The sequence below is a fragment of the Trachurus japonicus genome, chromosome 1 (assembly GCF_045865225.1).
Source record: "Trachurus japonicus isolate A0001 chromosome 1, Traja_1.0".
Lineage (NCBI taxonomy): Eukaryota > Metazoa > Chordata > Actinopteri > Carangiformes > Carangidae > Trachurus > Trachurus japonicus.
Genome location: NC_140907.1, coordinates 40,749,364 through 40,776,907, shown reverse-complemented (window position 1 = coordinate 40,776,907; position 27,544 = coordinate 40,749,364). Strand labels below are relative to the sequence as shown.

At 44.9% G+C, this 27,544-nt stretch overlaps 2 protein-coding genes across 2 annotated transcripts in view; one reads left to right on the top strand and one right to left on the bottom strand.

The window, feature by feature from the left end:
* aars2 (alanyl-tRNA synthetase 2, mitochondrial (putative)) overlaps positions 1 to 22,315 on the top strand; it is a 32,190-nt gene extending 9,875 nt beyond the window's left edge. The window contains exons 6-21 of the mRNA XM_085788256.1: positions 234 to 342; positions 6,065 to 6,103; positions 6,199 to 6,313; positions 10,847 to 10,974; positions 11,368 to 11,509; positions 13,517 to 13,686; positions 14,245 to 14,361; positions 15,144 to 15,284; positions 15,981 to 16,118; positions 16,264 to 16,367; positions 18,093 to 18,201; positions 18,911 to 19,036; positions 20,199 to 20,309; positions 20,737 to 20,820; positions 20,911 to 21,024; positions 22,099 to 22,315. Coding sequence (XP_085644382.1) covers positions 234 to 342; positions 6,065 to 6,103; positions 6,199 to 6,313; positions 10,847 to 10,974; positions 11,368 to 11,509; positions 13,517 to 13,686; positions 14,245 to 14,361; positions 15,144 to 15,284; positions 15,981 to 16,118; positions 16,264 to 16,367; positions 18,093 to 18,201; positions 18,911 to 19,036; positions 20,199 to 20,309; positions 20,737 to 20,820; positions 20,911 to 21,024; positions 22,099 to 22,269 — 1,918 coding nt within the window. The 3' untranslated portion in view covers positions 22,270 to 22,315. The remainder of the gene's footprint in view (positions 1 to 233; positions 343 to 6,064; positions 6,104 to 6,198; positions 6,314 to 10,846; positions 10,975 to 11,367; positions 11,510 to 13,516; positions 13,687 to 14,244; positions 14,362 to 15,143; positions 15,285 to 15,980; positions 16,119 to 16,263; positions 16,368 to 18,092; positions 18,202 to 18,910; positions 19,037 to 20,198; positions 20,310 to 20,736; positions 20,821 to 20,910; positions 21,025 to 22,098) is intronic.
* Positions 22,316 to 22,555: 240 nt separating this feature from the next.
* LOC146992631 (calpain-2 catalytic subunit-like) overlaps positions 22,556 to 27,544 on the bottom strand; it is a 66,191-nt gene continuing 61,202 nt past the window's right edge. The window contains exons 19-21 of the mRNA XM_085788272.1: positions 26,005 to 26,121; positions 24,448 to 24,506; positions 22,556 to 22,637 (exon numbers count right to left, since the gene is read on the bottom strand). Of these exons, the coding sequence (XP_085644398.1) occupies positions 22,614 to 22,637; positions 24,448 to 24,506; positions 26,005 to 26,121 (200 nt within the window). The 3' untranslated portion in view covers positions 22,556 to 22,613. The remainder of the gene's footprint in view (positions 22,638 to 24,447; positions 24,507 to 26,004; positions 26,122 to 27,544) is intronic.

The following is a 27,544-nucleotide window of genomic DNA, read 5'->3' as shown; positions in this document are numbered from 1 at the left end:
ACCTAGCAACCAGTGGTGTAGTCTAATGTGTTGTAGTGGGTAAACTGCTTTTTAGGTGGTAAACTGTTCATACTTGTATCACTTAACTCAACTGGCAAAATTTTCTCAAAGAAATTCTAGGAAAAGTGGTAAAATTTGAAAAAAAGAAAAGAAAAAAATAATTAAAACAATGATTAACAATATGTGTGTGTGTGTGTGTGTGTGCGTGTGTGTGTGTGTGTGTGTGTCTCTAGGCTGGTGCTGAGGAGGATTCTCCGTCGTGCCGTGCGGTTCTGTGTGGAGGTTCTTCAGGCTCCTCAGGGAACGTTGGCCGCTCTGGTTCCCACCGTCGTCCACAGTCTGGTAAACTACGTTACCCACAATCCCCTCTGGTAAACTACATTACCCACAATCCCCCTGGTAAACTACATTACCCACAATCCCCCCTGGTAAACTACATTACCCACAATCCCCCCTGGTAAACTACATTACCCACAATCCCCCTGGTAAACTACATTACCCACAATCCCCCCTAGTAAACTACATTACCCACAATCCCCCTGGTAAACTACATTACCCACAATCCCTCTGGTAAACTACGTTACCCACAATCCCCCTGGTAAACTACGTTACCCACAATCCCCTCTGGTAAACTACATTACCCACAATCCCCCTGGTAAACTACATTACCCACAATCCCCCTGCTAAACTACGTTACCCACAATCCCCTCTGGTAAACTACGTTACCCACAATCCCCTCTGGTAAACTACGTTACCCACAATCCCCTCTGGTAAACTACGTTACCCACAATCCCTCTGGTAAACTACGTTACCCACAATCCCCCTGGTAAACTACGTTACCCACAATCCCCCTGGTAAACTACGTTACCCACAATCCCCTCTGGTAAACTACGTTACCCCGTTACCCACAATCCCTCTGGTAAACTACATTACCCCGTTACCCACAATCCCTCTGGTAAACTACATTACCCACAATCCCTCTGGGCCTGGTAAACTACGTTACCCACAATCCCCTCTGGTAAACTACGTTACCCACAATCCCCTCTGGTAAACTACATTACCCACAATCCCCCTGGTAAACTACGTTACCCACAATCCCCTCTGGTATACTACGTTACCCCGTTACCCACAATCCCCTCTGGTAAACTACGTTACCCACAATCCCCTCTGGTAAACTACGTTACCCACAATCCCTCTGGTAAACTACATTACCCACAATCCCCCTGGTAAACTACGTTACCCACAATCCCCCTGGTAAACTACGTTACCCACAATCCCCTCTGGTAAACTACGTTACCCCGTTACCCACAATCCCTCTGGTAAACTACGTTACCCCGTTACCCACAATCCCTCTGGTAAACTACGTTACCCACAATCCCTCTGGGCCTGGTAAACTACGTTACCCACAATCCCCTCTGGTAAACTACGTTACCCACAATCCCCTCTGGTAAACTACATTACCCACAATCCCCCTGGTAAACTACGTTACCCCGTTACCCACAATCCCCTCTGGTAAACTACATTACCCACAATCCCCCTGGTAAACTACGTTACCCACAATCCCTCTGGTAAACTACGTTACCCACAATCCCCCTGGTAAACTACGTTACCCACAATCCCCTCTGGTAAACTACATTACCCGCAATCCCCTCTGGTAAACTACGTTACCCACAATCCCTCTGGGCCTGGTAAACTACGTTACCCACAATCCCCTCTGGTAAACTACGTTACCCGCAATCCCCTCTGGTAAACTACGTTACCCACAATCCCCTCTGGTAAACTACATTACCCACAATCCCCCTGGTAAACTACATTACCCACAATCCCCCTGGTAAACTACGTTACCCACAATCCCCTCTGGTAAACTACGTTACCCCGTTACCCACAATCCCTCTGGTAAACTACATTACCCACAATCCCTCTGGGCCTGGTAAACTACATTACCCACAATCCCTCAGGTAAACTACATTACCCACAATCCCCTCTGGTAAACTACGTTACCCACAATCCCACTGGTAAACTACGTTACCCACAATCCCCCTGGTAAACTACATTACCCACAATCGCTCTGGGCCTGGTAAACTACATTACCCACAACCCTCTGGTAAACTACGTTACCCACAATCCCTCTGGTAAACTACGTTACCCACAATCCCCTCTGGTAAACTACGTTACCCCGTTACCCACAATCCCTCTGGTAAACTACATTACCCACAATCCCTCAGGTAAACTACATTACCCACAATCCCCTCTGGTAAACTACGTTACCCACAATCCCACTGGTAAACTACGTTACCCACAATCCCCTCTGGTAAACTACGTTACCCACAATCCCTCTGGTAAACTACATTACCCACAATCCCCCTGGTAAACTACGTTACCCACAATCCCCTCTGGTAAACTACGTTACCCACAATCCCCTCTGGTAAACTACATTACCCACAATCCCCCTGGTAAACTACATTACCCACAATCCCCCTGGTAAACTACGTTACCCACAATCCCCTCTGGTAAACTACGTTACCCCGTTACCCACAATCCCTCTGGTAAACTACATTACCCACAATCCCTCTGGGCCTGGTAAACTACATTACCCACAATCCCTCAGGTAAACTACATTACCCACAATCCCCTCTGGTAAACTACGTTACCCACAATCCCACTGGTAAACTACGTTACCCACAATCCCTCTGGTAAACTACATTACCCACAATCCCCCTGTAGTCCAGTAATTTTAGGCCAAAAAAGGGGTCAACGTTAAACAAATTGCAACAGAAGCAAACTCAACTGATTTTGTATCCTCAACATGTCCTGAGTGAGGGGAAAAAAAGCCCAGAAGAATCCCATTAGGGGAAAGTTTCGAAAAACACCCAAACATATCCCATTTATACGCATATAAAAAAAATTTTTCACGTGTATAGGGTAAAATTTTTAACCTTTAGATATCTCCATGAAAATTACTGAGTTGATTACTTACATTAAGACAAACAAAAAATGTATTACAAGTTTTTTGAAATTCTTTGTTAACATGAGCAAGTTTGCATAAATTTGCATAAATCCCACCGCTTTGACGGCACATGTATATACACTACCGTTCAAAAGTTTGGGGTCGCCCAGACAATTTTGTGTTTTACGTGAAAAGCCACACTTTTATTTATCAAATGAGTTGAAAAATGAATTGAAAATATAGTCAAGGCATTGATAAGGTTAGAAATAATGATTTTTATTTGAAATAATAATTTTCTTCTTCAAACTTTGCTTTCATCAAAGAACGCTCCATTTGCAGCAATCACAGCTTTGCAGACCTTTGGCATTCTTGCTGTTAATTTATTGAGGTAATCAGGAGAAATTTCACCCCATGCTTCCAGAAGCCCTTCCCATAAACTGGATTGGCTTGTTGGGCACTTCTTGCGTACCATGCGGTCAAGCTGCTCCCACAACAGCTCAATGGGGTTGAGATCTGGTGACTGCGCTGGCCACTCCATTACAGATAGAATACCAGCTGCTTGCTTCTTCCCTAAATAGTTCTTGCATAATTTGGAGGTGTGCTTTGGGTCATTGTCCTGTTGTAGGATGAAATTGGCTCCAATTAAGCGCTGTCCACAGGGTATGGCATGGCGTTGCAAAATGGAGTGATAGCCTTCCTTATTCAAAATCCCTTTTACCTTGTGCAAATCTCCCACTTTACCTGCACCAAAGCAACCCCAGACCATCACATTACCTCCACCATGCTTGACAGATGGCGTCAGGCACTCTTCCAACATCTTTTCAGTTGTTCTGCGTCTCACAAACGTTCTTCTGTGTGATCCAAACACCTCAAACTTCGATTCATCTGTCCATAACACTTTTTTCCAATCTTCCTCTGTCCAATGTCTGTGTTCTTTTGCCCACATTAATCGTTTCCTTTTATTGGCCACTCTCAGATATGGCTTTTTCTTTGCCACTCTGCCCTGAAGGCCAGCATCCCGGAGTCGCCTCTTCACTGTAGATGTGGATACTGGCATTTTGCGGGTACTATTTAATGAAGCTGCCAGTTGAGGACCTGTGAGGCGTCGATTTCTCAAACTAGAGACTCTGATGTACTTGTCTTCTTGTTTAGTTGTGCAGCGGGGCCTCCCACTTCTTCTTCTACTCTGGTTGGAGCCTGTTTGCGCTGTCCTCTGAAGGGGTAGTACACACCGTTGTAGGATATCTTCAGTTTCTTGGCAATTTGTCGCATGGAATAGCCTTCATTTCTGAGAACAAGAATAGACTGTCGAGTTTCATGTGAAAGTTCTCTTTTTCTGGCCATTTGGAGAGTTAAATCAAACCTACAAATGTGATGCTCCAGATACTCAACTAGCTCAAAGGAAGGTCAGTTTTATAGCTTACCTAACCAGCTAAACTGTTTTCAAGTGTGCTAACATAATTGCACAAGGTGTTTCTAATCATCCATTAGCCCTCTAACACAATTAGCAAACACAATGGACCATTAGAGCCCTGGAGTGATGGTTGCTGGAAATGGGCCTCTATACGCCTATGTAGATATTGCATTAAAAACCAGACATTTGCAGCTGAAATAGTCATTTACCACATTAACAATGTATAGAGTGTGTTTCTGATTAGTTTAAAGTACAGTATTAGTTTAAAAACAGCACTTTTCTTTCAAAAATAAGGAAATTTCTAAGTGACCCCAAACTTTTGAACGGTAGTGTATGAATTTGCTGTGGTGGTACCGGCATGAAAATTGGAATGAGTTGACTCCATCGGTCAACCAACAAGTTGACCACTTTAAATTTCAAGATGACTGCAATTTTTCAAGACAGCCACATCCTTAGTAGAGCAGGTATGACATGAGCCAACAGTGCATAATCCAATTACATATGGCTAATTTGCATACATACAACACCTGATCTAAACATTGAGTAGAGCAGGTGAAAATGTCTTCAACTGCAATATGATATTACAGTTAAAAAACGTAAGGAATGGAACCAAAGGCTACCCATGAGCATTAATAGAGACGGAGCATGCCATACCTGCTCTATGTGGCTGTCTTGAAAAATTGCAGTCATCTTGAAATTTAAAGTGGTCAACTTGTTGGTTGACCGATGGAGTCAACTCATTCCAGTTTTCATGCCGGTACCACCACAGCAACTTCATATATACATGTGCCGTCAAAGCGGTGGGATTTATGCAAATTTATGCAAACTTGCTCATGTTAACAAAGAATTTCAAAAAACTTGTAATACATTTTTTGTTTGTCTTAATGTCAGTAATCAACTCAGTAATTTTCATGGAGATATCTAAAGGTTAAAAATTTTACCCTATTCACGTGAAAATTTTTTTTTATATGCGTATAAATGGGATATGTTTGGGTGTTTTTCGAAACTTTCCCCTAATGGGATTCTTCAGGGCTTTTTGTCCCTCATTCAGGACATGCTGAGGATACAAAATCAGTTGAGTTTGCTTCTGTTGCAATTTGTTTAACCTTTTCTCATAAAATGACTGGACTACTGGTAAACTACATTACCCACAATCGCTCTGGGCCTGGTAAACTACATTACCCACAACCCTCTGGTAAACTACGTTACCCACAACCCTCTGGTAAACTACATTACCCACAATCCCCCTGGTAAACTACGTTACCCACAATCCTCTCTGGTAAACTACGTTACCCCGTTACCCACAATCCCTCTGGTAAACTACATTACCCACAATCCCTCTGGGCCTGGTAAACTACATTACCCACAATCCCCTCTGGTAAACTACGTTACCCACAATCCCTCTGGTAAACTACGTTACCCACAATCCCTCTGGTAAACTACGTTACCCACAATCCCCTCTGGTAAACTACATTACCCACAATCCCTCTGGTAAACTACGTTACCCACAATCCATCTGGTAAACTACGTTACCCACAATCCCTCTGGTAAACTACGTTACCCACAATCCCTCTGGTAAACTACGTTACCCACAATCCCTCTGGGCCAGGACGTGATGATGTCACCGTTATGCTGTGAGGTCAGAGGGGGCGTGGCCACAGCGCTGAGCTTTAACTCCGCCCACTTCCTGTTTCCTGTTTCAGGGCGACGTGTATCCAGAGCTGCAGCGCGAGGAGGAGCGGGTGAGTCAGCGCTTAGTCAGCAGTTATTGATCCGTTATTGATGGATGATGTCACAGCTGGATGATGACATCACAGGAAGTGTCCCTGTCCCTCAGGTGGTGGACGTCATCAACGAGAACGAGGATCACTTCCTGTCGTCTCTGCAGAGAGGAAGTCGCCTGCTGCTGCGCACGCTGAAGCACATGGACCAGAGTCAAGACCTCTTCCCTGGTCAGTCCTCTAGTCTCTAGTCTCTAGTCTCTAGTCTCTAGTCTCTAGTCACGCTGAAGCACATGGACCAGGGTCAAGACCTCTTCCCTGGTCAGTCCTCTAGTCTCTAGTCTCTAGTCTCTAGTCTCTAGTCTCTAGTCTCTAGTCTCTAGTCACGCTGAACCACATGGACCAGGGTCAAGACCTCTTCCCTGGTCAGTCCTCTAGTCTCTAGTCTCTAGTCTCTAGTCTCTAGTCTCTAGTCACGCTGAAGCACATGGACCAGAGTCAAGACCTCTTCCCTGGTCAGTCCTCTAGTCTCTAGTCTCTAGTCTCTAGTCTCTAGTCTCTAGTCTCTAGTCACGCTGAACCACATGGACCAGGGTCAAGACCTCTTCCCTGGTCAGTCCTCTAGTCTCTAGTCTCTAGTCTCTAGTCACGCTGAACCACATGGACCAGGGTCAAGACCTCTTCCCTGGTCAGTCCTCTAGTCTCTAGTCTCTAGTCTCTAGTCACGCTGAAGCACATGGACCAGGGTCAAGACCTCTTCCCTGGTCAGTCCTCTAGTCTCTAGTCTCTAGTCTCTAGTCACGCTGAAGCACATGGACCAGGGTCAAGACCTCTTCCCTGGTCAGTCCTCTAGTCTCTAGTCTCTAGTCACGCTGAAGCACATGGACCAGGGTCAAGACCTCTTCCCTGGTCAGTCCTCTAGTCTCTAGTCTCTAGTCTCTAGTCTCTAGTCACGCTGAAGCACATGGACCAGGGTCAAGACCTCTTCCCTGGTCAGTCCTCTAGTCTCTAGTCTCTAGTCTCTAGTCTCTAGTCTCTAGTCACGCTGAAGCACATGGACCAGGGTCAAGACCTCTTCCCTGGTCAGTCCTCTAGTCTCTAGTCTCTAGTCTCTAGTCTCTAGTCTCTAGTCACGCTGAACCACATGGACCAGGGTCAAGACCTCTTCCCCGGTCAGTCCTCTAGTCTCTAGTCTCTAGTCTCTAGTCTCTAGTCTCTAGTCTCTAGTCACGCTGAACCACATGGACCAGGGTCAAGACCTCTTCCCTGGTCAGTCCTCTAGTCTCTAGTCTCTAGTCTCTAGTCACGCTGAAGCACATGGACCAGGGTCAAGACCTCTTCCCTGGTCAGTCCTCTAGTCTCTAGTCTCTAGTCTCTAGTCTCTAGTCACGCTGAAGCACATGGACCAGGGTCAAGACCTCTTCCCTGGTCAGTCCTCTAGTCTCTAGTCTCTAGTCTCTAGTCTCTAGTCACGCTGAACCACATGGACCAGGGTCAAGACCTCTTCCCTGGTCAGTCCTCTAGTCTCTAGTCTCTAGTCTCTAGTCTCTAGTCACGCTGAAGCACATGGACCAGGGTCAAGACCTCTTCCCTGGTCAGTCCTCTAGTCTCTAGTCTCTAGTCTCTAGTCACGCTGAAGCACATGGACCAGGGTCAAGACCTCTTCCCTGGTCAGTCCTCTAGTCTCTAGTCTCTAGTCTCTAGTCACGCTGAACCACATGGACCAGGGTCAAGACCTCTTCCCTGGTCAGTCCTCTAGTCTCTAGTCTCTAGTCTCTAGTCACGCTGAAGCACATGGACCAGAGTCAAGACCTCTTCCCTGGTCAGTCCTCTAGTCTCTAGTCTCTAGTCTCTAGTCTCTAGTCACGCTGAACCACATGGACCAGGGTCAAGACCTCTTCCCTGGTCAGTCCTCTAGTCTCTAGTCTCTAGTCTCTAGTCACGCTGAAGCACATGGACCAGGGTCAAGACCTCTTCCCTGGTCAGTCCTCTAGTCTCTAGTCTCTAGTCTCTAGTCTCTAGTCACGCTGAAGCACATGGACCAGGGTCAAGACCTCTTCCCTGGTCAGTCCTCTAGTCTCTAGTCTCTAGTCTCTAGTCTCTAGTCTCTAGTCTCTAGTCACGCTGAAGCACATGGACCAGGGTCAAGACCTCTTCCCTGGTCAGTCCTCTAGTCTCTAGTCTCTAGTCTCTAGTCTCTAGTCTCTAGTCTCTAGTCACGCTGAACCACATGGACCAGGGTCAAGACCTCTTCCCCGGTCAGTCCTCTAGTCTCTAGTCTCTAGTCTCTAGTCACGCTGAAGCACATGGACCAGAGTCAAGACCTCTTCCCTGGTCAGTCCTCTAGTCTCTAGTCTCTAGTCTCTAGTCTCTAGTCACGCTGAAGCACATGGACCAAGACCTCTTCCCCGGTCAGTCCTCTAGTCTCTAGTCTCTAGTCTCTAGTCTCTAGTCACGCTGAAGCACATGGACCAAGACCTCTTCCCCGGTCAGTCCTCTAGTCTCTAGTCTCTAGTCTCTAGTCTCTAGTCTCTAGTCACGCTGAACCACATGGACCAGAGTCAAGACCTCTTCCCTGGTCAGTCCTCTAGTCTCTAGTCTCTAGTCTCTAGTCTCTAGTCTCTAGTCACGCTGAAGCACATGGACCAAGACCTCTTCCCCGGTCAGTCCTCTAGTCTCTAGTCTCTAGTCTCTAGTCTCTAGTCACGCTGAAGCACATGGACCAGAGTCAAGACCTCTTCCCCGGTCAGTCCTCTAGTCTCTAGTCTCTAGTCTCTAGTCACGCTGAACCACATGGACCAGGGTCAAGACCTCTTCCCTGGTCAGTCCTCTAGTCTCTAGTCTCTAGTCTCTAGTCTCTAGTCTCTAGTCACGCTGAACCACATGGACCAGGGTCAAGACCTCTTCCCTGGTCAGTCCTCTAGTCTCTAGTCTCTAGTCACGCTGAACCACATGGACCAGAGTCAAGACCTCTTCCCTGGTCAGTCCTCTAGTCTCTAGTCTCTAGTCTCTAGTCTCTAGTCACGCTGAAGCACATGGACCAAGACCTCTTCCCCGGTCAGTCCTCTAGTCTCTAGTCTCTAGTCTCTAGTCTCTAGTCTCTAGTCACGCTGAAGCACATGGACCAGAGTCAAGACCTCTTCCCTGGTCAGTCCTCTAGTCTCTAGTCTCTAGTCTCTAGTCTCTAGTCTCTAGTCTCTAGTCACGCTGAAGCACATGGACCAAGACCTCTTCCCCGGTCAGTCCTCTAGTCTCTAGTCTCTAGTCTCTAGTCACGCTGAAGCACATGGACCAGAGTCAAGACCTCTTCCCTGGTCAGTCCTCTAGTCTCTAGTCTCTAGTCTCTAGTCACGCTGAAGCACATGGACCAGAGTCAAGACCTCTTCCCTGGTCAGTCCTCTAGTCTCTAGTCTCTAGTCTCTAGTCACTAGTCTCTAGTCACGCTGAACCACATGGACCAGGGTCAAGACCTCTTCCCTGGTCAGTCCTCTAGTCTCTAGTCTCTAGTCTCTAGTCACGCTGAAGCACATGGACCAGAGTCAAGACCTCTTCCCTGGTCAGTCCTCTAGTCTCTAGTCACTAGTCTCTAGTCACACTGAACCACATGGACCAGGGTCAAGACCTCTTCCCTGGTCAGTCCTCTAGTCTCTAGTCTCTAGTCTCTAGTCACGCTGAACCACATGGACCAGGGTCAAGACCTCTTCCCCGGTCAGTCCTGGTCCTGGTCTTAGTCCTGGTTCTGGGGTCCGTTTCACAAAGCAGGTTCAACAAACTCTGAGTCTAATCTCTGAGACAGGAAACTCAGAGTTGTGGGTTTCAGAACAGGTGATAACAGTTGGTTCAATCAACTCTGAGTAACTTGACCCTGAGTTACAGGGAGATGAAAAGCCCTCATCAATGGAACAAAGATAACATGATTCACCATGGCAACCAGCAGAAAAAAGCCTCGCCCCTCCCACTTCTCACAGTGGAGTGACGTATGAATACTGACGCTGAACCACATCCAGTTGAGGTCTAATAATCCTCCTGACGGAGTTTACACGTCCTGTCAGCCGCTGCTTTCAGTCTGCAGCTTCAGATAAAAAGGAGAAACTCAGGGTCCCGACCAGGTTAGGCTCACGGAGTGTGTTGCCATAGTAACTGACTCTGAGCTTCAGTTACCTCTCTTTGTGAAACGGGCTGGAGTTACTCCTCTTTCCCTGGTTTGAGGTACCTCCCTTTCTGAAACGGAAAACCCAGAGTTTGCCTCATTTCAGGGTTAACAGACTCAGAGTTTTCACTAAAGCTGCTTTGTGAAACGGACCCTGGTCATAGTCCTGACGCTGCGTTCACATGGCGTCCGTTGCTGTTTTTGTCTCTTTTTCATGCAAACATAAATAAAGGACACTAAATCCTGGTTTATGCTTCTGCGTCGCGGCGACGGCGTAGACCCGACGCTGTCGTTGAGCATTCGAAGTTCTGCGTCGAGGGAACGCGTTGCTTCCCGTCACAGTAAACAATGGCAACTGAAAAACAAACGCTTTTATTGCAAATGTTGAAGCGCAGGTGACGAAGAAGACGTTAGCGGAGGTTATGGTCTGTCTGACCAGTCGAAGCTGAACGGGTGAATATTCTCCATGTGAACGCAGCATCATTGATGATGATGGGTCGGAGATCAGTAGTCTCCATGGTGACGGTGTCTCCCGTCTCCATGGTGACTGTGTCTCCTGTCTCCATGGTAACGGTGTCTCCTGTCTCCATGGTAACGGTGTCTCCCGTCTGCAGCGGCGGTGGCGTGGTCGCTGCACCGGGACCTGGGCTTCCCTCTGGACCTGGTGGACCTGATGCTGGAGGAGCGCGGCGTCGTGGTGGACCGGCCGGCGCTGGACCGGCTGCTGGCCGAGCACCACAAGGTAATGAGTTACTAGTTACTAGTTACTAGTTACTCTCCCCTAAGAGTAACTGAGCTAGTAGCTGAGGTACTTATGTATATCTAATGCGTTACATTTTTAAAATAAAATGCTCAAATATGTCAAATCACATGTTGCTTTTAAAAAGTAATGAGTGACAGTTACTAGTTACCCCCAAAAATCCCCAAAAAGTAACTGAGTTAGTAGCTGAGTTACTACATGATAAAAGTAACTAATTACCAGGAAAACTAACTATTGCTTTATTTTTATTTGTATTAATAAAATGCTCAAATATGTCAAATCACACGTTGCTTTTACAGAGTAAGGAGTTCTAGTTACTAGTTACTTTCCCCTGGCCTCTGCTCCGTCATGACGGCGTGTTACTTCCTGTTCCAGGTGGCGAGCGACGCGGCGTCCGGGGGGCGTGGCCACGCCGGCGTGGACGTGCTGAGTCTGGCGGAGCTGCAGCGCCGCGGCGTTCCTCACACCGACGACAGCCTCAAGTACGGCTACCGGCTGGACCGCCGCGGTCGCTACGGTGAGGCTGCACTTTACTTCACTTTACTTTACTTTACTTTACTTTACTTTACTTTATACGGTGAGGCTTCACTTTACTTTACTCTACTTTACTCTACTTTACTCTACTTTACTTTACTTTACTTTACTTTACTTTACTTTACTCTACTTTACTTTATACGGTGAGGCTTCACTTTACTTTACTCTACTTTACTTTACTCTACTTTACTTTACTTTACTTTACTTTACTTTACTCTACTTTACTCTACTTTACTTTACTCTACTTTACTTTACTTTACTTTATACGGTGAGGCTTCACTTTACTTTACTCTACTTTACTCTACTTTACTTTACTTTACTTTACTTTACTTTACTCTACTTTACTCTACTTTACTTTACTTTACTTTACTTTACTTTACTTTACTTTACTTTACTCTACTTTACTCTACTTTACTTTACTTTACTTTACTCTACTTTACTTTACTTTACTTTACTTTACTTTACTCTACTCTACTTTACTTTACTTTACTTTACTTTACTCTACTTTACTTTATACGGTGAGGCTTTACTTTACTTCACTTCACTTCACTTTACTTTACTTTACTTTACTTTACTTTATACGGTGAGGCTGCACTTCACTTTACTTTACTTTACTTTACTTTACTTTATACGGTGAGGCTGCACTTCACTTTACTTTACTTTACTTCACTTTACTTTACTTTACTTTATACGGTGAGGCTTTACTTTACTTTACTTCACTTCACTTCACTTTACTTTACTTTACTTTACTTTACTTTACTTTACTTTACTTTACTTTATACGGTGAGGCTGCACTTTACTTTACTTTACTTTACTTCACTTTATACGGTGAGGCTGCACTTTACTTTACTTTACTTCACTTCACTTTACTTTACTTTACTTCACTTTACTTTACTTTACTTCACTTCACTTTACTTTACTTTACTTTACTTTACTTTATACGGTGAGGCTGCACTTCACTTTACTTTACTTCACTTCACTTTACTTTATACGGTGAGGCTTTACTTTACTTCACTTCACTTCACTTTACTTTACTTTACTTTATACGGTGAGGCTGCACTTCACTTCACTTTACTTTACTTTACTTTACTTTACTTTACTTTACTTTACTTTACTTTACTTTACTTTACTTTACTTCACTTTTACTTTATAGGGTCAGGCTGCACTTTACTTTACTTTACTTTACTTCACTTTACTTTACTTTACTTTACTTTACTTTTACTTTATAGGGTCAGGCTGCACTTTACTTTACTTTACTTTACTTTACTTTACTTTACTTTACTTTACTTTACTTTATACGGTGAGGCTTTACTTTACTTTATACGGTGAGGCTGCACTTTACTTTACTTTACTTTACTTTACTTTACTTTACTTTACTTTACTTTACTTCACTTTACTTTACTTTACTTTACTTTACTTTATACAGTCGGTCTTCACTTTACTTTACTTTACTTTTACTTTACTTTACTTTACTTTACTTTATACAGTCAGTCTTCACTTTACTTTACTTTACTTTACTTTTACTTTACTTTACTTTACTTTACTTTACTTTACTTTACTTTACTTTATACAGTCGGTCTTCACTTTACTTTACTTTACTTTACTTTACTTTACTTTACTTTACTTTACTTTACTTTATACAGTCAGTCTTCACTTTACTTTACTTCACTTTACTTTTACTTTTACTTTACTTTACTTTACTGTAGCTAACTGTAGCTAGCTGTAGCTAACTGTAGCTAGCTGCAGCTAGCTGTAGCTAACTGCAGCTAACTGTAGCTAGCTGTAGCTAACTGTAGCTAGCTGTAGTTAACTGTAGCTAACTGTAGCTAGCTGTAGCTAACTGTAGCAAACTGTAGCTAACTGCAGCTAACTGTAGCTAACTGTAGCTAACTGCAGCTAACTGCAGCTAACTGTAGCTAACTGTAACTAACTGTAACTAGCTGTAACTAGCTGTAGCTAACTGTAGCTAACTGTAGCTCTGTCTCCTCAGTGTTCCCAGAATGCCGAGCGACGGTGGTGGCGCTGTACGACGGCGAGGCGCTGGTGTCGGCGGTCAGCGAGGGCGAGCGCTGCGGCGTCATCCTGGACCGGACCTGTTTCTACTCGGAGCAGGGCGGCCAATCACACGACCGCGGCTACATGACGCGCCACGGGCAGCAGGTGAGGCCACGCCCCCTCCACCTCCGCAAACTCAACTCTTTTTATTTATTTTGCTAAGTTATGTCACTTTTGATGCAAAGTTGACATTGTTTGAGATGTTTTTGTTCTGACAACTTGACATAAAGACAATTTAAACTGTCATAGCAGACCTAATGGACAAACTTTAAACATGATGTCAAGTTCTCATAACAAGGAACATCTCAAACAATGTCAACTTTGCATCAAAAGTGACATAACTTACCGAATGACACTTAACCACAGCTGTCAGAAGTATTCACTGATGTTTATGACAGCTGTTATGTCATGGTTATGACAGTGTTATGTCAATCTGATGAATACCTATTCAAGTAAAGTGTTACCGACAACACTGACAACAATGTATCCTTGGCATTTTATTCTATTCTATTTATTTACCTTATCTCTTATATGTATTTATTGTGTGTACTGTGTTTTTTTTTGGACTGTGCAAGCAGCTGAAATCAACTGCCCCTGGTGGGATTAATAAAGTAGTTTGAAGTTGAAGTTGAAGGTGAGATGCATGCTGGGTGTCTCCATCAGGACGCGGCGGTGTTCCCGGTGGAGGACGTGGTCCAGCTGGGCGGCTACGTGCTGCACCAGGTGACGGCGGCCGACGGCCTGAAGACCGGAGACACGGTGGAGCTGCACCTGGACCAGGTAGACGCCTCCTCATACCTCATCAGTACTCAGGTGCAGCCTGACTCCATACGCCAGATGCCAGGCTGCTGTATGGAGCCAGGCAGGCTCAGGCTGCCTATCACATCAAAAGTAGAGATCTATGCGTTATATGAGCTAAGTGTAAGTCAGAAAAATTGAGTTTAAATTCAGATTCTTCTTTTTTTTTAAGCGTAATGCTGTGGGTGTAGGGAGGCTGATGGAGTGCGGGAGGGGGGGGGTGCCGCACCCCTAGTTCCGACGTCTATGAAATAAAAGACAGTTTAGTATGATCAATTTCACATGTAAATCCTGTTTGTAGAAAATATGAACAAGGTTACTCTTTTGATTATATAACATTGTAACTCCTATGTTTAATTCTATGTTTTATGTTATTATGTTATTCTTGAGTTAACCCATTCCAATTCCTATGTAAATATTTTGTCCTTCATATTGCACTGTTTTGCTTCTACCGTCTGTCCTCATGTCTGTTCTTAATTTATATAAAGCACTTTGAATTGTCTTGAGTTTAAACTGGTAAACGGCATGACAGCTGCAGCACAGGCAACGCGTCTCCATGACAACGGTTCCTTCCTGTTTCCGGTACGGTAGCGAGGGCGTCTCACTTGTGCCCTCCGCAGCTGGGAGTGGAACTCCATTTGGAGTGACACTCGGTAGTGAAGTGGTAGTGAGTAGGGACTAGTTTGGGATTGGTAGTGTGATGTAGCTGTCACCTGTAGGGGGCGTGTCCCCAGCTGAGTCTGACTCCGCCCCCCCTCTCTCAGCTCCACAGGGTGTCCTGCATGGTGAACCACACGGCCACTCACCTGCTGAACTCGGCCTTGAGAACCGTCCTGGGTCCTTCGGTCCAGCAGAGAGGGTCTCACCTGACGGCCGACCGCCTGCGCTTCGACTTCACCGCCAAGGTAACCAACCAATCCCTGACTACTGGTTGTTAAAGGGATAGTTCACCCAAAATTGAAATTTCCCTCATTATCTGCTCCCCCTCATGTGGACTAAGGGCTGGGAGAAGTTTCAGAGTCCTCCGTGGCTTCTCTGAGTTACAGGGGGTCTCGGCGTAGCAGTGCATGTCCATATAACGGTTGCAAATGGATACCAACTGTCTTTGTAACAAAAAGACACACCAAAAAACATCCAGATACCTCCATGCTGCTCGTATGTAATGTCCCTCTTGTATTGAAGCCCCGACATGAGAAACTGTTCTGAAAAAAATTCAATAAGTCTATATTTCAAGCTTGTTTTGTAGCGGAAGCTTCTCAAAGCTCCTCTTCCTGGTTCGAACTGGGAAGAGGACAGACCCTGGTTCGTCCAAATTTGACAAACCGGGAAGAGGAGCTTCGAGAAGCTTCCGCTACAAACAAGCTTGAAATATAGACTTATTGAATTTTTTTCAGAACAGTTTCTCATGTCGGGGCTTCAATACAAGAGGGACATTACATACGAGCAGCATGGAGGTATCTGGATGTTTTTTGGTGTGTCTTTTTGTTACGAAGACAGTTGGTATCCATTTGCAACCGTTATATAGTTTATAAATTTCAATTTTGGGTGAACTACTTTAACTCTTCTCCTCCTGCTTCCTCGTGTCTCTCTCCGTCCCTCAGGCGTCTCTGAGCGTCTCCCAGCTGCAGCAGGTAGAACGGTGCGTCAGCGACGTGGTCTCGTCCAATCAGGTGGTCCACAGCCAGGAGCTTCCTCTGCAGAGCGCCAGGAGCATCAGGGGACTGAGGACGGTGGACGAGGTGAGACGGTCCACAGCTGTCTGTCTGTCTGTCTGTCTGTCTGTCTGTCTGTCTGTCCCTGTCTGTCTGTCTGTCTGTCTCTCTGTCTCCACTAGGGGTTGCATGACTTCAGATTGTTTAAAGGTGTCTCTGTCTGTCTCTGCAGGTCTACCCTGACCCGGTCCGTGTGGTCTCGGTGGCGGTCCCGGTCCCTGAGCTGTTGGACGATGAGACGGACAGAGAGACGTCTGTGGAGCTCTGCTGTGGAACGTAAGTCTGACTCACCTGTCCACTTGTCCACTTGTCCACCATCCAGTCCTCCATTAAGCTGGTCTGTCCTCTATGAACCAGTCTACCATCCAGTCCTCCATTAAGCTGGCCTGTCCTCTATGAACCAGTCTGCCATCCAGTCCTCCATTAAGCTGGTCTGTCCTCTATGAACCAGTCTACCATCCAGTCCTCCATTAAGCTGGTCTGTCCTCTCTTCCTATGAACCAGTCTGCCATCCAGTCCTCCATTAAGCTGGTCTGTCCTCTATGAACCAGTCTACCATCCAGTCCTCCATTAAGCTGGTCTGTCCTCTCTTCCTATGAACCAGTCTGCCATCCAGTCCTCCATTAAGCTGGTCTGTCCTCTCTATGAACCAGTCTGCCATCCAGTCCTCCATTAAGCTGGTCTGTCCTCTATGAACCAGTCTGCCATCCAGTCCTCCATTAAGCTGGCCTGTCCTCTATGAACCAGTCTGCCATCCAGTCCTCCATTAAGCTGGTCTGTCCTCTATGAACCAGTCTGCCATCCAGTCCTCCATTAAGCTGGTCTGTCCTCTCTTCCTATGAACCAGTCTGCCATCCAGTCCTCCCATTAAGCTGGTCTGTCCTCTCTATGAACCAGTCTGCCATCCAGTCCTCCATTAAGCTGGTCTGTCCTCTCTATGAACCAGTCTGCCATCCAGTCCTCCCATTAAGCTGGTCTGTCCTCTATGAACCAGTCTGCCATCCAGTCCTCCATTAAGCTGGTCTGCCCTCCCTTCCTATGAACCAGTCTGCCATCCAGTCCTCCATTAAGCTGGTCTGTCCTCTATGAACCAGTCTGCCATCCAGTCCTCCATTAAGCTGGTCTGTCCTCTCTTCCTATGAACCAGTCTGCCATCCAGTCCTCCATTAAGCTGGTCTGTCCTCTCTTCCTATGAACCAGTCTGCCATCCAGTCCTCCATTAAGCTGGTCTGTCCTCTATGAACCAGTCTACCATCCAGTCCTCCATTAAGCTGGTCTGTCCTCTATGAACCAGTCTGCCATCCAGTCCTCCATTAAGCTGGTCTGTCCTCTCTTCCTATGAACCAGTCTGCCATCCAGTCCTCCATTAAGCTGGTCTGTCCTCTCTTCCTATGAACCAGTCTGCCATCCAGTCCTCCATTAAGCTGGTCTGTCCTCTATGAACCAGTCTACCATCCAGTCCTCCATTAAGCTGGTCTGTCCTCTATGAACCAGTCTGCCATCCAGTCCTCCATTAAGCTGGTCTGTCCTCTCTTCCTATGAACCAGTCTGCCATCCAGTCCTCCATTAAGCTGGTCTGTCCTCTATGAACCAGTCTACCATCCAGTCCTCCATTAAGCTGGTCTGTCCTCTATGAACCAGTCTACCATCCAGTCCTCCCATTAAGCTGGTCTGCTCTCCCTGCCTCTCTTGTCTACCAGCAGCTTCCTCCTTCAGCTGTTGTTAACATTTCCATGTTTCTCACATTCTCTGTTCTAAACTGTTTTCTTGTCTGTAACAACATCTCTGTCCTGGGTGATGATCCCTCCTCTGTTGCTCACCCTGAGCTTTCTCCTGGTTTTCCCTGTTAAAAGGGTTTTCCATGGAGTTTTTCCTCAGTGGATGTGAGGGTCTAAGGACAGAGGATGTTGTTATGATGGGATGTAAAGCCCTTTGAGACAAACTGGTGGTAACAACGGGCTCTACAGCAACAACGTCCCTCTCTCTCTCTCTGTGTTCCAGTCACCTGCTCCAGACCGGAGCGGTGGTCGACCTGGTGATCGTCTCCGAGAGACAGATGGTGAAAGGAATCAGCCGCATCGTCGCCGTGACGGGACGAGACGCCACGCGGGTCAGTGACATCATCACAGCTGTATGACATCATCACAGCTGTCTCACCTGGGGTCCGTTTCACAAAGCAGGTTTAGTGAAAACTCTGATGAGGATTAGTTTGATCGTTCCCGTTGTTCTGCACCGTCAGTTTATCTCAACAACCCTCACATGGACACGCGTCTCTCTCTCTTATTTTTTTATAGGTCGATCCACTTGTGGATTATTTCCAGGTGATTGATGACTACAGGCACATCCCATAATACATCCATGGCACATCCCCGTCACATAATGGAGACAAACTTGAACATATCAAACACACATTCAGAGTTGCACCTGCTCAGCACACAATGTTGAATAACTCTCCAGATTTATTTATTTGTCACTCCACCGTGAGAAGTGGGAGGGGCCAGGCTTTTTTTTGCTGGTTGCCATGGTGAATCATGTTATCTTTGTTCCATTGATGAGGGCTTTAACTCAGGGTCAAGTTACTCAGAGTTGATTGAACCAACAGTTTCCTGTCTCAGAGTAGATCAACTCAGAGTTCAGGATTAGACTCAGAGTTTGTTGAAGCTGCTTTGTGAAACGGACCCCTGTATGACATCATCACAGCTGTCTCACCTGTATGACATCATCACAGCTGTCTCACCTGTATGACATCATCACAGCTGTCTCACCTGTATGACATCATGACACAGGTGTAAATAACTAACCACCACTTCCTGTCTCAGGCCCGGGAGGCGGGACATGTTCTGTCTCAGGACGTGGACTCGCTGTCGGCCAGAGTGACAGGCTCCGCCCCCTCCAGTCTGGACGCCGCCCACCGGCTCACCAAGGAGGTCGGAGTCCTCTCTGATGTAGGTAACATACCCAGAATGCACTGCAGCCTGAGTCAGTGTGACCCTGAGCTGCGTCTGACAGGCTGTAGTCCTAAACCCCCCTACTCTCTAGTTGTTGTAGTGGTGTCTGAATGTTTAGTGATTATTAATGTTCACTATCTAGTGACTGAATCTATCCCATAATTCACCACAACATGTAGTGAACATCCGATGGAGCAAGATATCCCATCATGCATTGCGGTCACGGATGGCCGTTACCACAGCGACCCAGAGCGACCGGTGTAGCTACCAAATAAATGCAGTAGTGACCGGTGTAGCTACCAAATAAATGAAGTAGTGACCGGTGTAGCTACCAAATAAATGAAGTAGAGCAAATTTCCTAACAAGCGTTATAAACTGACCACAGACTCTGGATAGCGAGGCTAATTTCTGTTAGCCCGTCTATGGTGTTTTACATTATACGTTAGCATTAAGCTAACAGACTTTATGCTTAGTTGTGTAGTTTGACCCTGTGCCGTGTCTGACAGGCTGTAGTTTGACCCTGAGCTGTGTCTTTCAGGCTGTAGTTTTACAGGCTGTAGTTTGACCCTCTGCTGTGACTGACAGGCTGTAGTTTGACCCTGAGCTGTGTCTGACAGGCTGTAGTTTGACCCTGAGCTGTGTCTGACAGGCTGTAGTTTGACAGGCTGTAGTTTGACCCTCTGCTGTGTCTGACAGGCTGTAGTTTGACCCTGAGCTGTGTCTTTCAGGCTGTAGTTTAACCTTGTGCTGTGTCTTTCAGGCTGTAGTCTGACCCTGCGCTGTGTCTGGCAGTCTGTAGTTTGACAGGCTGTAGTTTGACCCAGAGCTGTGTCTTACAGGCTGTAGTTTGACCCTGAGCTGTGTCTTTCAGGCTGTAGTTTGACCCTGAGCTGTGTCTTTCAGGCTGTAGTCTGACCCTGAGCTGTGTCTTTCAGGCTGTAGTTTGACCCTGAGCTGTGTCTTTCAGGCTGTAGTCTGACCCTGAGCTGTGTCTTTCAGGCTGTAGTCTGACCCTGAGCTGTGTCTTTCAGGCTGTAGTCTGACCCTGAGCTGTGTCTTTCAGGCTGTAGTCTGACCCTGAGCTGTGTCTTTCAGGCTGTAGTCTGACCCTGAGCTGTGTCTTTCAGGCTGTAGTCTGACCCTGAGCTGTGTCTTTCAGGCGGTGGACAACACCCCCATCCCCCAGTGGCAGCGGCGGGAGCTGCAGAGTCGACTCAAAGCTCTGCAGAGAAGCAGTAACACCACCGTCAGGAAGCTGGAGACCAGAGAGGTAAAAACACACCTGGGGGGGGGCTTACTGTCCTCCATGATCTTTCTTTCTTTTCCCCAACAATATCTTTATTTATTTCCACACATATACAGTACATAACCACTGGGACATAAAGCTCCTACCCTGAACCATAGAACACACCTCCACCTGATGTGGGGGGGGTAGAACACATTAACACATAACACACACGCATTGTGCCCTTTTCCTTGTCACATGTCACGCAAACATCTGTGGTTTTTTATTTTATTTAAGGAGGACAATGCACATTAATGAACATAATAAAATGTAAAGGTGATGTTGAATTTCTGAAGTTGAACTGGAGTCGTGTGTGTGTGTGTGTGTGTGTGTGTGTGTGTGTGTGTGTGTGTGTGTGTGTGTGTGTGTGTGTGTGTGTGTGTGTGTGTGTTTCCCATGATGCTTTGCTCAGGCTGCAGCTCTAGTCCAGACGCTGCTGCAGAGGAACGGAGGGAAGGAGCTGCTGGTCGACTCGGTGGAGACCAGCTCGCTGTCGGTGAGGACACACACACACACACACACACACACACACACACACACACACAGTGACAGTATGATGATGTCATGGCTGGCTGTCTGTCTGCAGGTGCTGATGAAGACGGTGAACCAGCTGAGCTCTTCGTCTCCTCTGAGCCGTGTGATGCTGCTCGCTCACCACCGCAGCTCTGGGAAGGTTCTGTGTGCCTGTCAGGTCCCCAAGGTAACCACGGTAACCACGGTAACCGCCGCTGACATCAATCAATCAATCAAATCAAATCAAATCAAAATAAACTTTAATCTCCCCAGAGGGAAAACTGTCTTGGACAATCAATGCTGTACATAACTACCATACTACTACCAACTACCATGGTACCACTACATGCACCATTTCACACACACACACACACACACACACACACACACACACACACAACCAGCAGAGATCACTTACAGACAGTACGACTAAGTTCATAGTTCATACAAAGTAATAAATAATTATTGCACTTTCTATATATTGCATCTGGCCTCAGTGTTACCACAGTCTCTCTGGTCTGTGTGTTGTCCACCATCAGCATCACTTTAAAGCTGCCAAAGGAACAGAATATGAAGAGTTCATTTGCAAAAGCAGATAAGTGCCATTTTGAAAAAAAATGAGCTGAGGCTTTGTAATTATTCAGAGTTGTTTCCAATAAAACTTTATTTTTTTGAGATATGTCTGTTTTGTTACATCTCAAAGTCACTCAACTTTGGTTTGACTGATATCACCTTAGGGAAATAAAAAATGAAGATTCTAGAATATTTTAAAAACGGAGTTATCTGCTTTTGCAAATTAAGTCTTATTATGGATGTATCCACCTTTTTCCGAACGTCAAAAACGTAGCCTGTTTTGCCGGTTTTGCTCTTCCGATGGAATTTTATCTTTCCGTTTCCATGGTTTCGGTAGTCACAGTAAATGCATGGATTTCTTTTTTTTTTTTCAATATAAATCTGTAAAACACATGGATCATCACAGCAGCTTTTAACAGTGGATATCACACAGACTGACATCATCCGTGTTAAAAACCAGCGTTAATAGATCCATGCGTTTACCGTAACTATGACAACGACTGAAAACCATGGAAACGTAAAGGTACAATTCCACCAAACCGGCCATAGATGAAGTTCGGAAATTTGTTCATTAAAAAAAGAAAAGAAATGTATATATCAGTTAAAATGATGATAATAAAACAGAGTGGGCGTGGCCTCTGAAGCCTCTGAAGTCTCTGATTGGCTGTCTGCTCCCCCCCCCCCTCAGGACTCTCCGTCTCTCTCTGCGTCTGATTGGGCGGTGGCCGTGTGTCGTCACCTCGGGGGCAGCGCCGGCGGCTCGGCGCTGGTTGCCAAGGGAACGGGGAGCAGCAGCGATGACATCACCGAGGCTCTGAGGTGGGCCGAGGAGTTCGCCCGCCAGAGGATATGGCGATGACATCACAGCGATGACATCACAGTGACGTCACAGCAACACGGTGTAGACTGTCTATAAGCCCCGCCCACAGCTAGCACACGGCCTCCTCTGATTGGCCGACGGGCGGGTTCACACTTTTTATTTAATAAAAAAGTTTCTTTGTTTTAGAAGAAATAAGAAATAAAAACATTGATCCAGTTGTTGTTGGTGGAATTATTGATTATTGATCTTTAATCAGGTTGGTACAAGAAGAAAAGGAACAAACCAACTGAACAAAACCCTTTAAACCACATGATGGTTAGGGTTAGTCTGAGTCTGGTCCTGGTCCTGGTCCTGGTCCTGGTCCTGGTCCTGGTCCTGGTTCTTCAGAGCAGAGACACGTTGAGCCACTAAAGGACAAAGAGCAGAGAGTTAAAGGACAATTCCGGGCAAATTCAACTCTATATGTTCCTAACATTTCAGGTCTAAACCAGGGCTAGGCAACCTCTGTGACATGGAGCACCAAGTTGAAATGTTCTTGTGCCACTACAACAATGTGACACAAAATACAAAAACAACATACCTGACCCAGTTATGTTGTTTTTGTATATATGGATAGATAGATAAAATCATTTAATATATAGTAGCTACAGGCCAAAAGTTCTGACACACCTTCTCCTTCAATGTGTTTCCTTTATTCTCTCTGAAGGCACCAAAACTATGAATGAACACATGTGGAACTAACAAAAAAGTGTGAAATAACTGAAAACACTTTGTCTTCTCTTTCTTCTTTTCTTCTTCCTCTCCTTCTTCCTCCTCCTCCTCTCTCTCTGCCCCCACCAGTTCTAGTTTCTTCAGAGTAGCCCCCCCCCCCCTTTGCTCTGATTACTGCTTTGCACACTCTGGGCTTCTCTTGATGAGCTTCAAGAGGTGAACCTGACCTGAACATGGTTTTCACTTCACAGGTGGTGTTGCCTTGTCAGGTTCATTAGTGGAGTTTCACTGAGAATCTACAATGTAAATAGTCATGAAAATAAAGGAAATGCATCGAGTGTGTCCAGACTTTTGACCTGTACTGTAAATAACCCATCTAATCATATTTTGAAGATATTTTCCCATAATTCTCAACACTGCTTTTCAGAAACGTAGCCTGTTATGGGAGGAACATGCTGAAACAGAGACGACACTTCATCTAGAATATCAGTCAGAATGAAACAGTCTCAACAGTTCAATGAATCTGAAGGTTTTCAGTTTAATGTCTCCTGTTTTGCGGTAGTTATGGTCTGTCCCCGCGTCGCCACGGCAGCGATGAATGGGAGTAGATTGAAGTTCTGCTGCTTAGGCTGTTTCCATCCCTCAAAGCCACAGACAGCGTCAGATGGAGACTCAAACATGCAGCCAGAAGTTTATTTACTTCAACAAGCCGACATGTTTGTAAAACTAGATCTAATTCAGGTAACACTTTACAATAAGGTCCCTTAATTAACGTTAGTTAGTACATTATTAAGCATTAATATATAAACTAATGTGTTAATTAATGCTGAGTAATGCACACATAATGATAACTAATGACATTATTCAACTTTTAAATGTATTAACTAACTTTGAGTAGTAAACATTAATTAACTGCTTACTAATAGGCTACATTAATTAATGTGTTTCCTAATCCTAAGTAATACATAATAATGATTGTTAATATATCTGTAAACAGTTAATTAATGCTTAATAATGTACTAACTAATGTTAATTAAGGGACCCTTAGACCCAAGTTGAGGCTCGGTGTGTTCAGGTGCAGTGGGAAGCTCCCGGTGTGTTCAGGTGCAGTGGGAAGCTCCCGTTTGTGTCAGAAACACAGGAATATCAACTCTGGACTTGAAGCTTCAAGTAAATAAACTTCTGGTTCATGTTTGAGTCTCCATCTGACGCTGTCTGTGGGAAGAAATGAACACTTGAATAATAATTATAATAATAATTATGGTTATTATGTCCTATTTCAATTCATCTTAATATTGTATCTGTTCCCACTTTACCTGCCCAGGGACTAACAGGCGGGAATTAGCAGTTGTTGCTATAACAACCTGGCTCAGAGCATCTCTTCTTGTTTTACAAGATTCATGTTTTTTGTGTATTGCCCCTGTTTTAAATAAATAAATAAATAAATTCATTCATTCATTCATTCATTCATTCATTCATTCATTCATGGGTCTGTGAGCTGGTCACCTCCAGGATGTTGAGCTGGACGCTTCCTGAGTCGTCTTTGTCCAGCGTGGTGAAGGTGTCTGTGGAGACATCATCATCATCATCATCATCATCATCATCATCATCATCATCATCATCATCATCATCATCATCATCATCATCATCATCATCATCATCAGGATCAGTCCATACTGGATGGCAGCTGTACGACCTGCATGGGAACCAGACCTGAACTAACCCTTTACAGAGGCCGTATGGGACCAGATCCACTCCTCTTCTATGTGCTCTCTTCATGCACTTCTGTAATTTAAAGTTGCATCGTATCACATCTCCAAAACCAACCTAGCACGGATGTATCCTGATGTGATAAGTGTAAAGCAGGGTTTCCGTTGTCCGGTAATTACCGGACTTTGACCGTAAAAATTTTCTGAAGTCTGGAATTTTCTAACCGCGCCAGTCAAAATATCCGGTGAAAATATTCCCTCTGAGTCCAAAACAATTTGAATTTTATTAAAACAAACAAACAAAAACAAAATCTACCCTGAGTGGAGAGAGGCTTCACTCTGCAGAATCACATCAGAACAGCAGTGAAGTCGCCTGGGGGAGAGCAAAGTCTCAAGACTGATGCGCATGTCAAGCTGCACCAAGACACTGCAGCACATTAGATTTGAAAACAGCTGCAGCACATTTCACACACGTGAAAATGCGTAAAAAGTCAAAGAAAAAAAGAGAACTTGTCAAGGGATTGTTTTCAGTTTGGTTGTAGAGTTTTTATTGCAAAGCAGCTGACTTTTTTTTTTCCAAGTTGCCAGCACGCCGCGTTATTATGAAATGAGCCACTCAGTCCCAGACGTGTTTTATGTTTACACATTATTGTATGTGAGAAAAGGCCTTCAGTTTCTTTATGTTCTTTATGTAGGATATGAGCGCAGGCCTGTGCAATATTTATTTTAGAATTGACGTGGTCATTTGACGGCATTAACAGTAAACTACGTCATGACACCATGAATAGATTTTGCGACCAGTGCAACATCGTTCTGTTCAGTCACCTCCGCATAGCGCTCTTTCTTTCTCCGCCGTCGCCACACACAGAGCAGCTGCATGCATGACAGTACTAATAGTGCCCGGTAAAAACTAAACTCATACGATTCTACAATATATGGCGCCCCTTCGTGGTATTCTATGAGAAACTAAACCTTCGATGATAGTTTCGGAGTAGCCCCCCCCCCTTCCCTCCCTTTTTGTTTTTTTCCTCCCTTTCTTTCCAAGTATGGTTGTTAATCATTGTTATGATTTTTATTCTGTCTTTTTTTTCCTACTTTTATTCATTTATTGATTTATTTCAGTGGCTGTATGAGTATGTCCATGTTGTGGGTTATGTTGTGTCGTGGGTGGATGTTGGAGAAAAAATCTAAAATGATCTTCCTGTGTAGTGATGTCTTATACATGCTTTGTCTATAATAAAAAGACCACTGAAAGAAAAGATCAATCCATAGTCCCATACTGAATGAAAGTTGACCGGTCCAGACCCGGTCCAGACCCGGTCCAGACCCGGTCCAGATGTGGACGTGGACTCACCGAACATGGTCTCCAGACGAACCAGGCAGCCGACGAAGTTGTCGAAGTCGACGGTGAGGTCCGGTTCACTGTAGCGAGCCACCAGGACCTGGTGCAGCCGGTTGTTGAGCCTGAAGCCTGAAGGGACACAGACCAGAACCAGAACCAGAACCAGAGAAGAGGAGAAGCTGAAACCATCTCTCATCTCCTTTATGACAGACATTTATCATTCTAAAATGGAAAACATTCTGAAAGTGCAAATTCCACTTAGATTAGAAGTTTTATCCACAAGTTTCCGAATGTCATTTATGGTCCAAACCAGCTTCCTGTTTTGTCGGTTTGGTGGAATTGTATGTTTCCGTTTCCATGGTTTTCAGTGGTTGTCATAGTTACGGTAAACGCATGGATCTATTAACTTTTAACACAGATGTCAGTCTGTGTGATATCCACTGTTAAAAGCTGCTGTGATGATCCATGCCTTTTACACATTTTCATTGAAAAAAAAAAAAAAACCACGGAAACGTAGACATAAAATTCCACCGGAAGAGCAAAACCGGCAAAACAGCCTACGTTTTTCATGTTCGGAAAAAGGTGGATAGGATGGAGAAGCTGACTTTCTCAACTCGACTAAAAACAGAGACTTGTAAACATTACTGAGACAACTGGGTTAACTTTGTGTCTCCATTGACTTTGTGCAGTAAGGACACTGTGTATGGTAGATTAAGATCCCCTTGGTTCAGGCTACAGACCGGTTCATTGTTCATATGTTTATTATATTGACCCTCCAACAGGAGAAAAGAGATGATGGAAGAGAGGTGTGAGAATAAGGACAGGAGTGGAAAAGAGTTCACATTTACTTTACGGTAAAAACTTTCTTTCTCTATGTCTGTGCCCCCTGGTGGAGAAGTAGAGGAATGTTTTATACTGTTGGAACATTTTATAGGTCAAATGTTGAATATTGATGTGTGGAATAAAAAAAAACATGGTGAAGAAACTCCTGATGGCTGCTCACACACACAAGGTTGTAGTGTTGTAGTGCAGCTACACAACTAATGACAAGGTTGTAGTGTTGTAGTGCAGCTACACAACTAATGACAAGGTTGTAGTGTTGTAGTGCAGCTACACAACTAATGACAAGGTTGTAGTGTTGTAGTGCAGCTACACAACTAATGACAAGGTTGTAGTGTTGTAGTTATGGATGTTTTATTTCCTGTGTGTGTCTGTATCTGTTCAGATGTTTAGATGATTGAAATAAACATCAGTTTTCTAACTACAGACCAGTTTCTCTACTAACACAGTTTTCAAACATTTTAGAAAAGCTATTCATCCATAGACTGGATCAATTCCATAGACTCAACACAAAACTTACTAAGTGAACATCAATATGGGTTCAGACTTAATGGATCCACCACAACGGCTGTGATGGAACTGACAGAAAAAATATCTATTTGTTGTGTATTTATACTTTTATATTTGTCTATTGTATTAGTTTTTATAAGACTGAAATAAACTAAACTAAAAACGTGATTAGATGTTTAGACTATTGGCTATATGCTGTTAC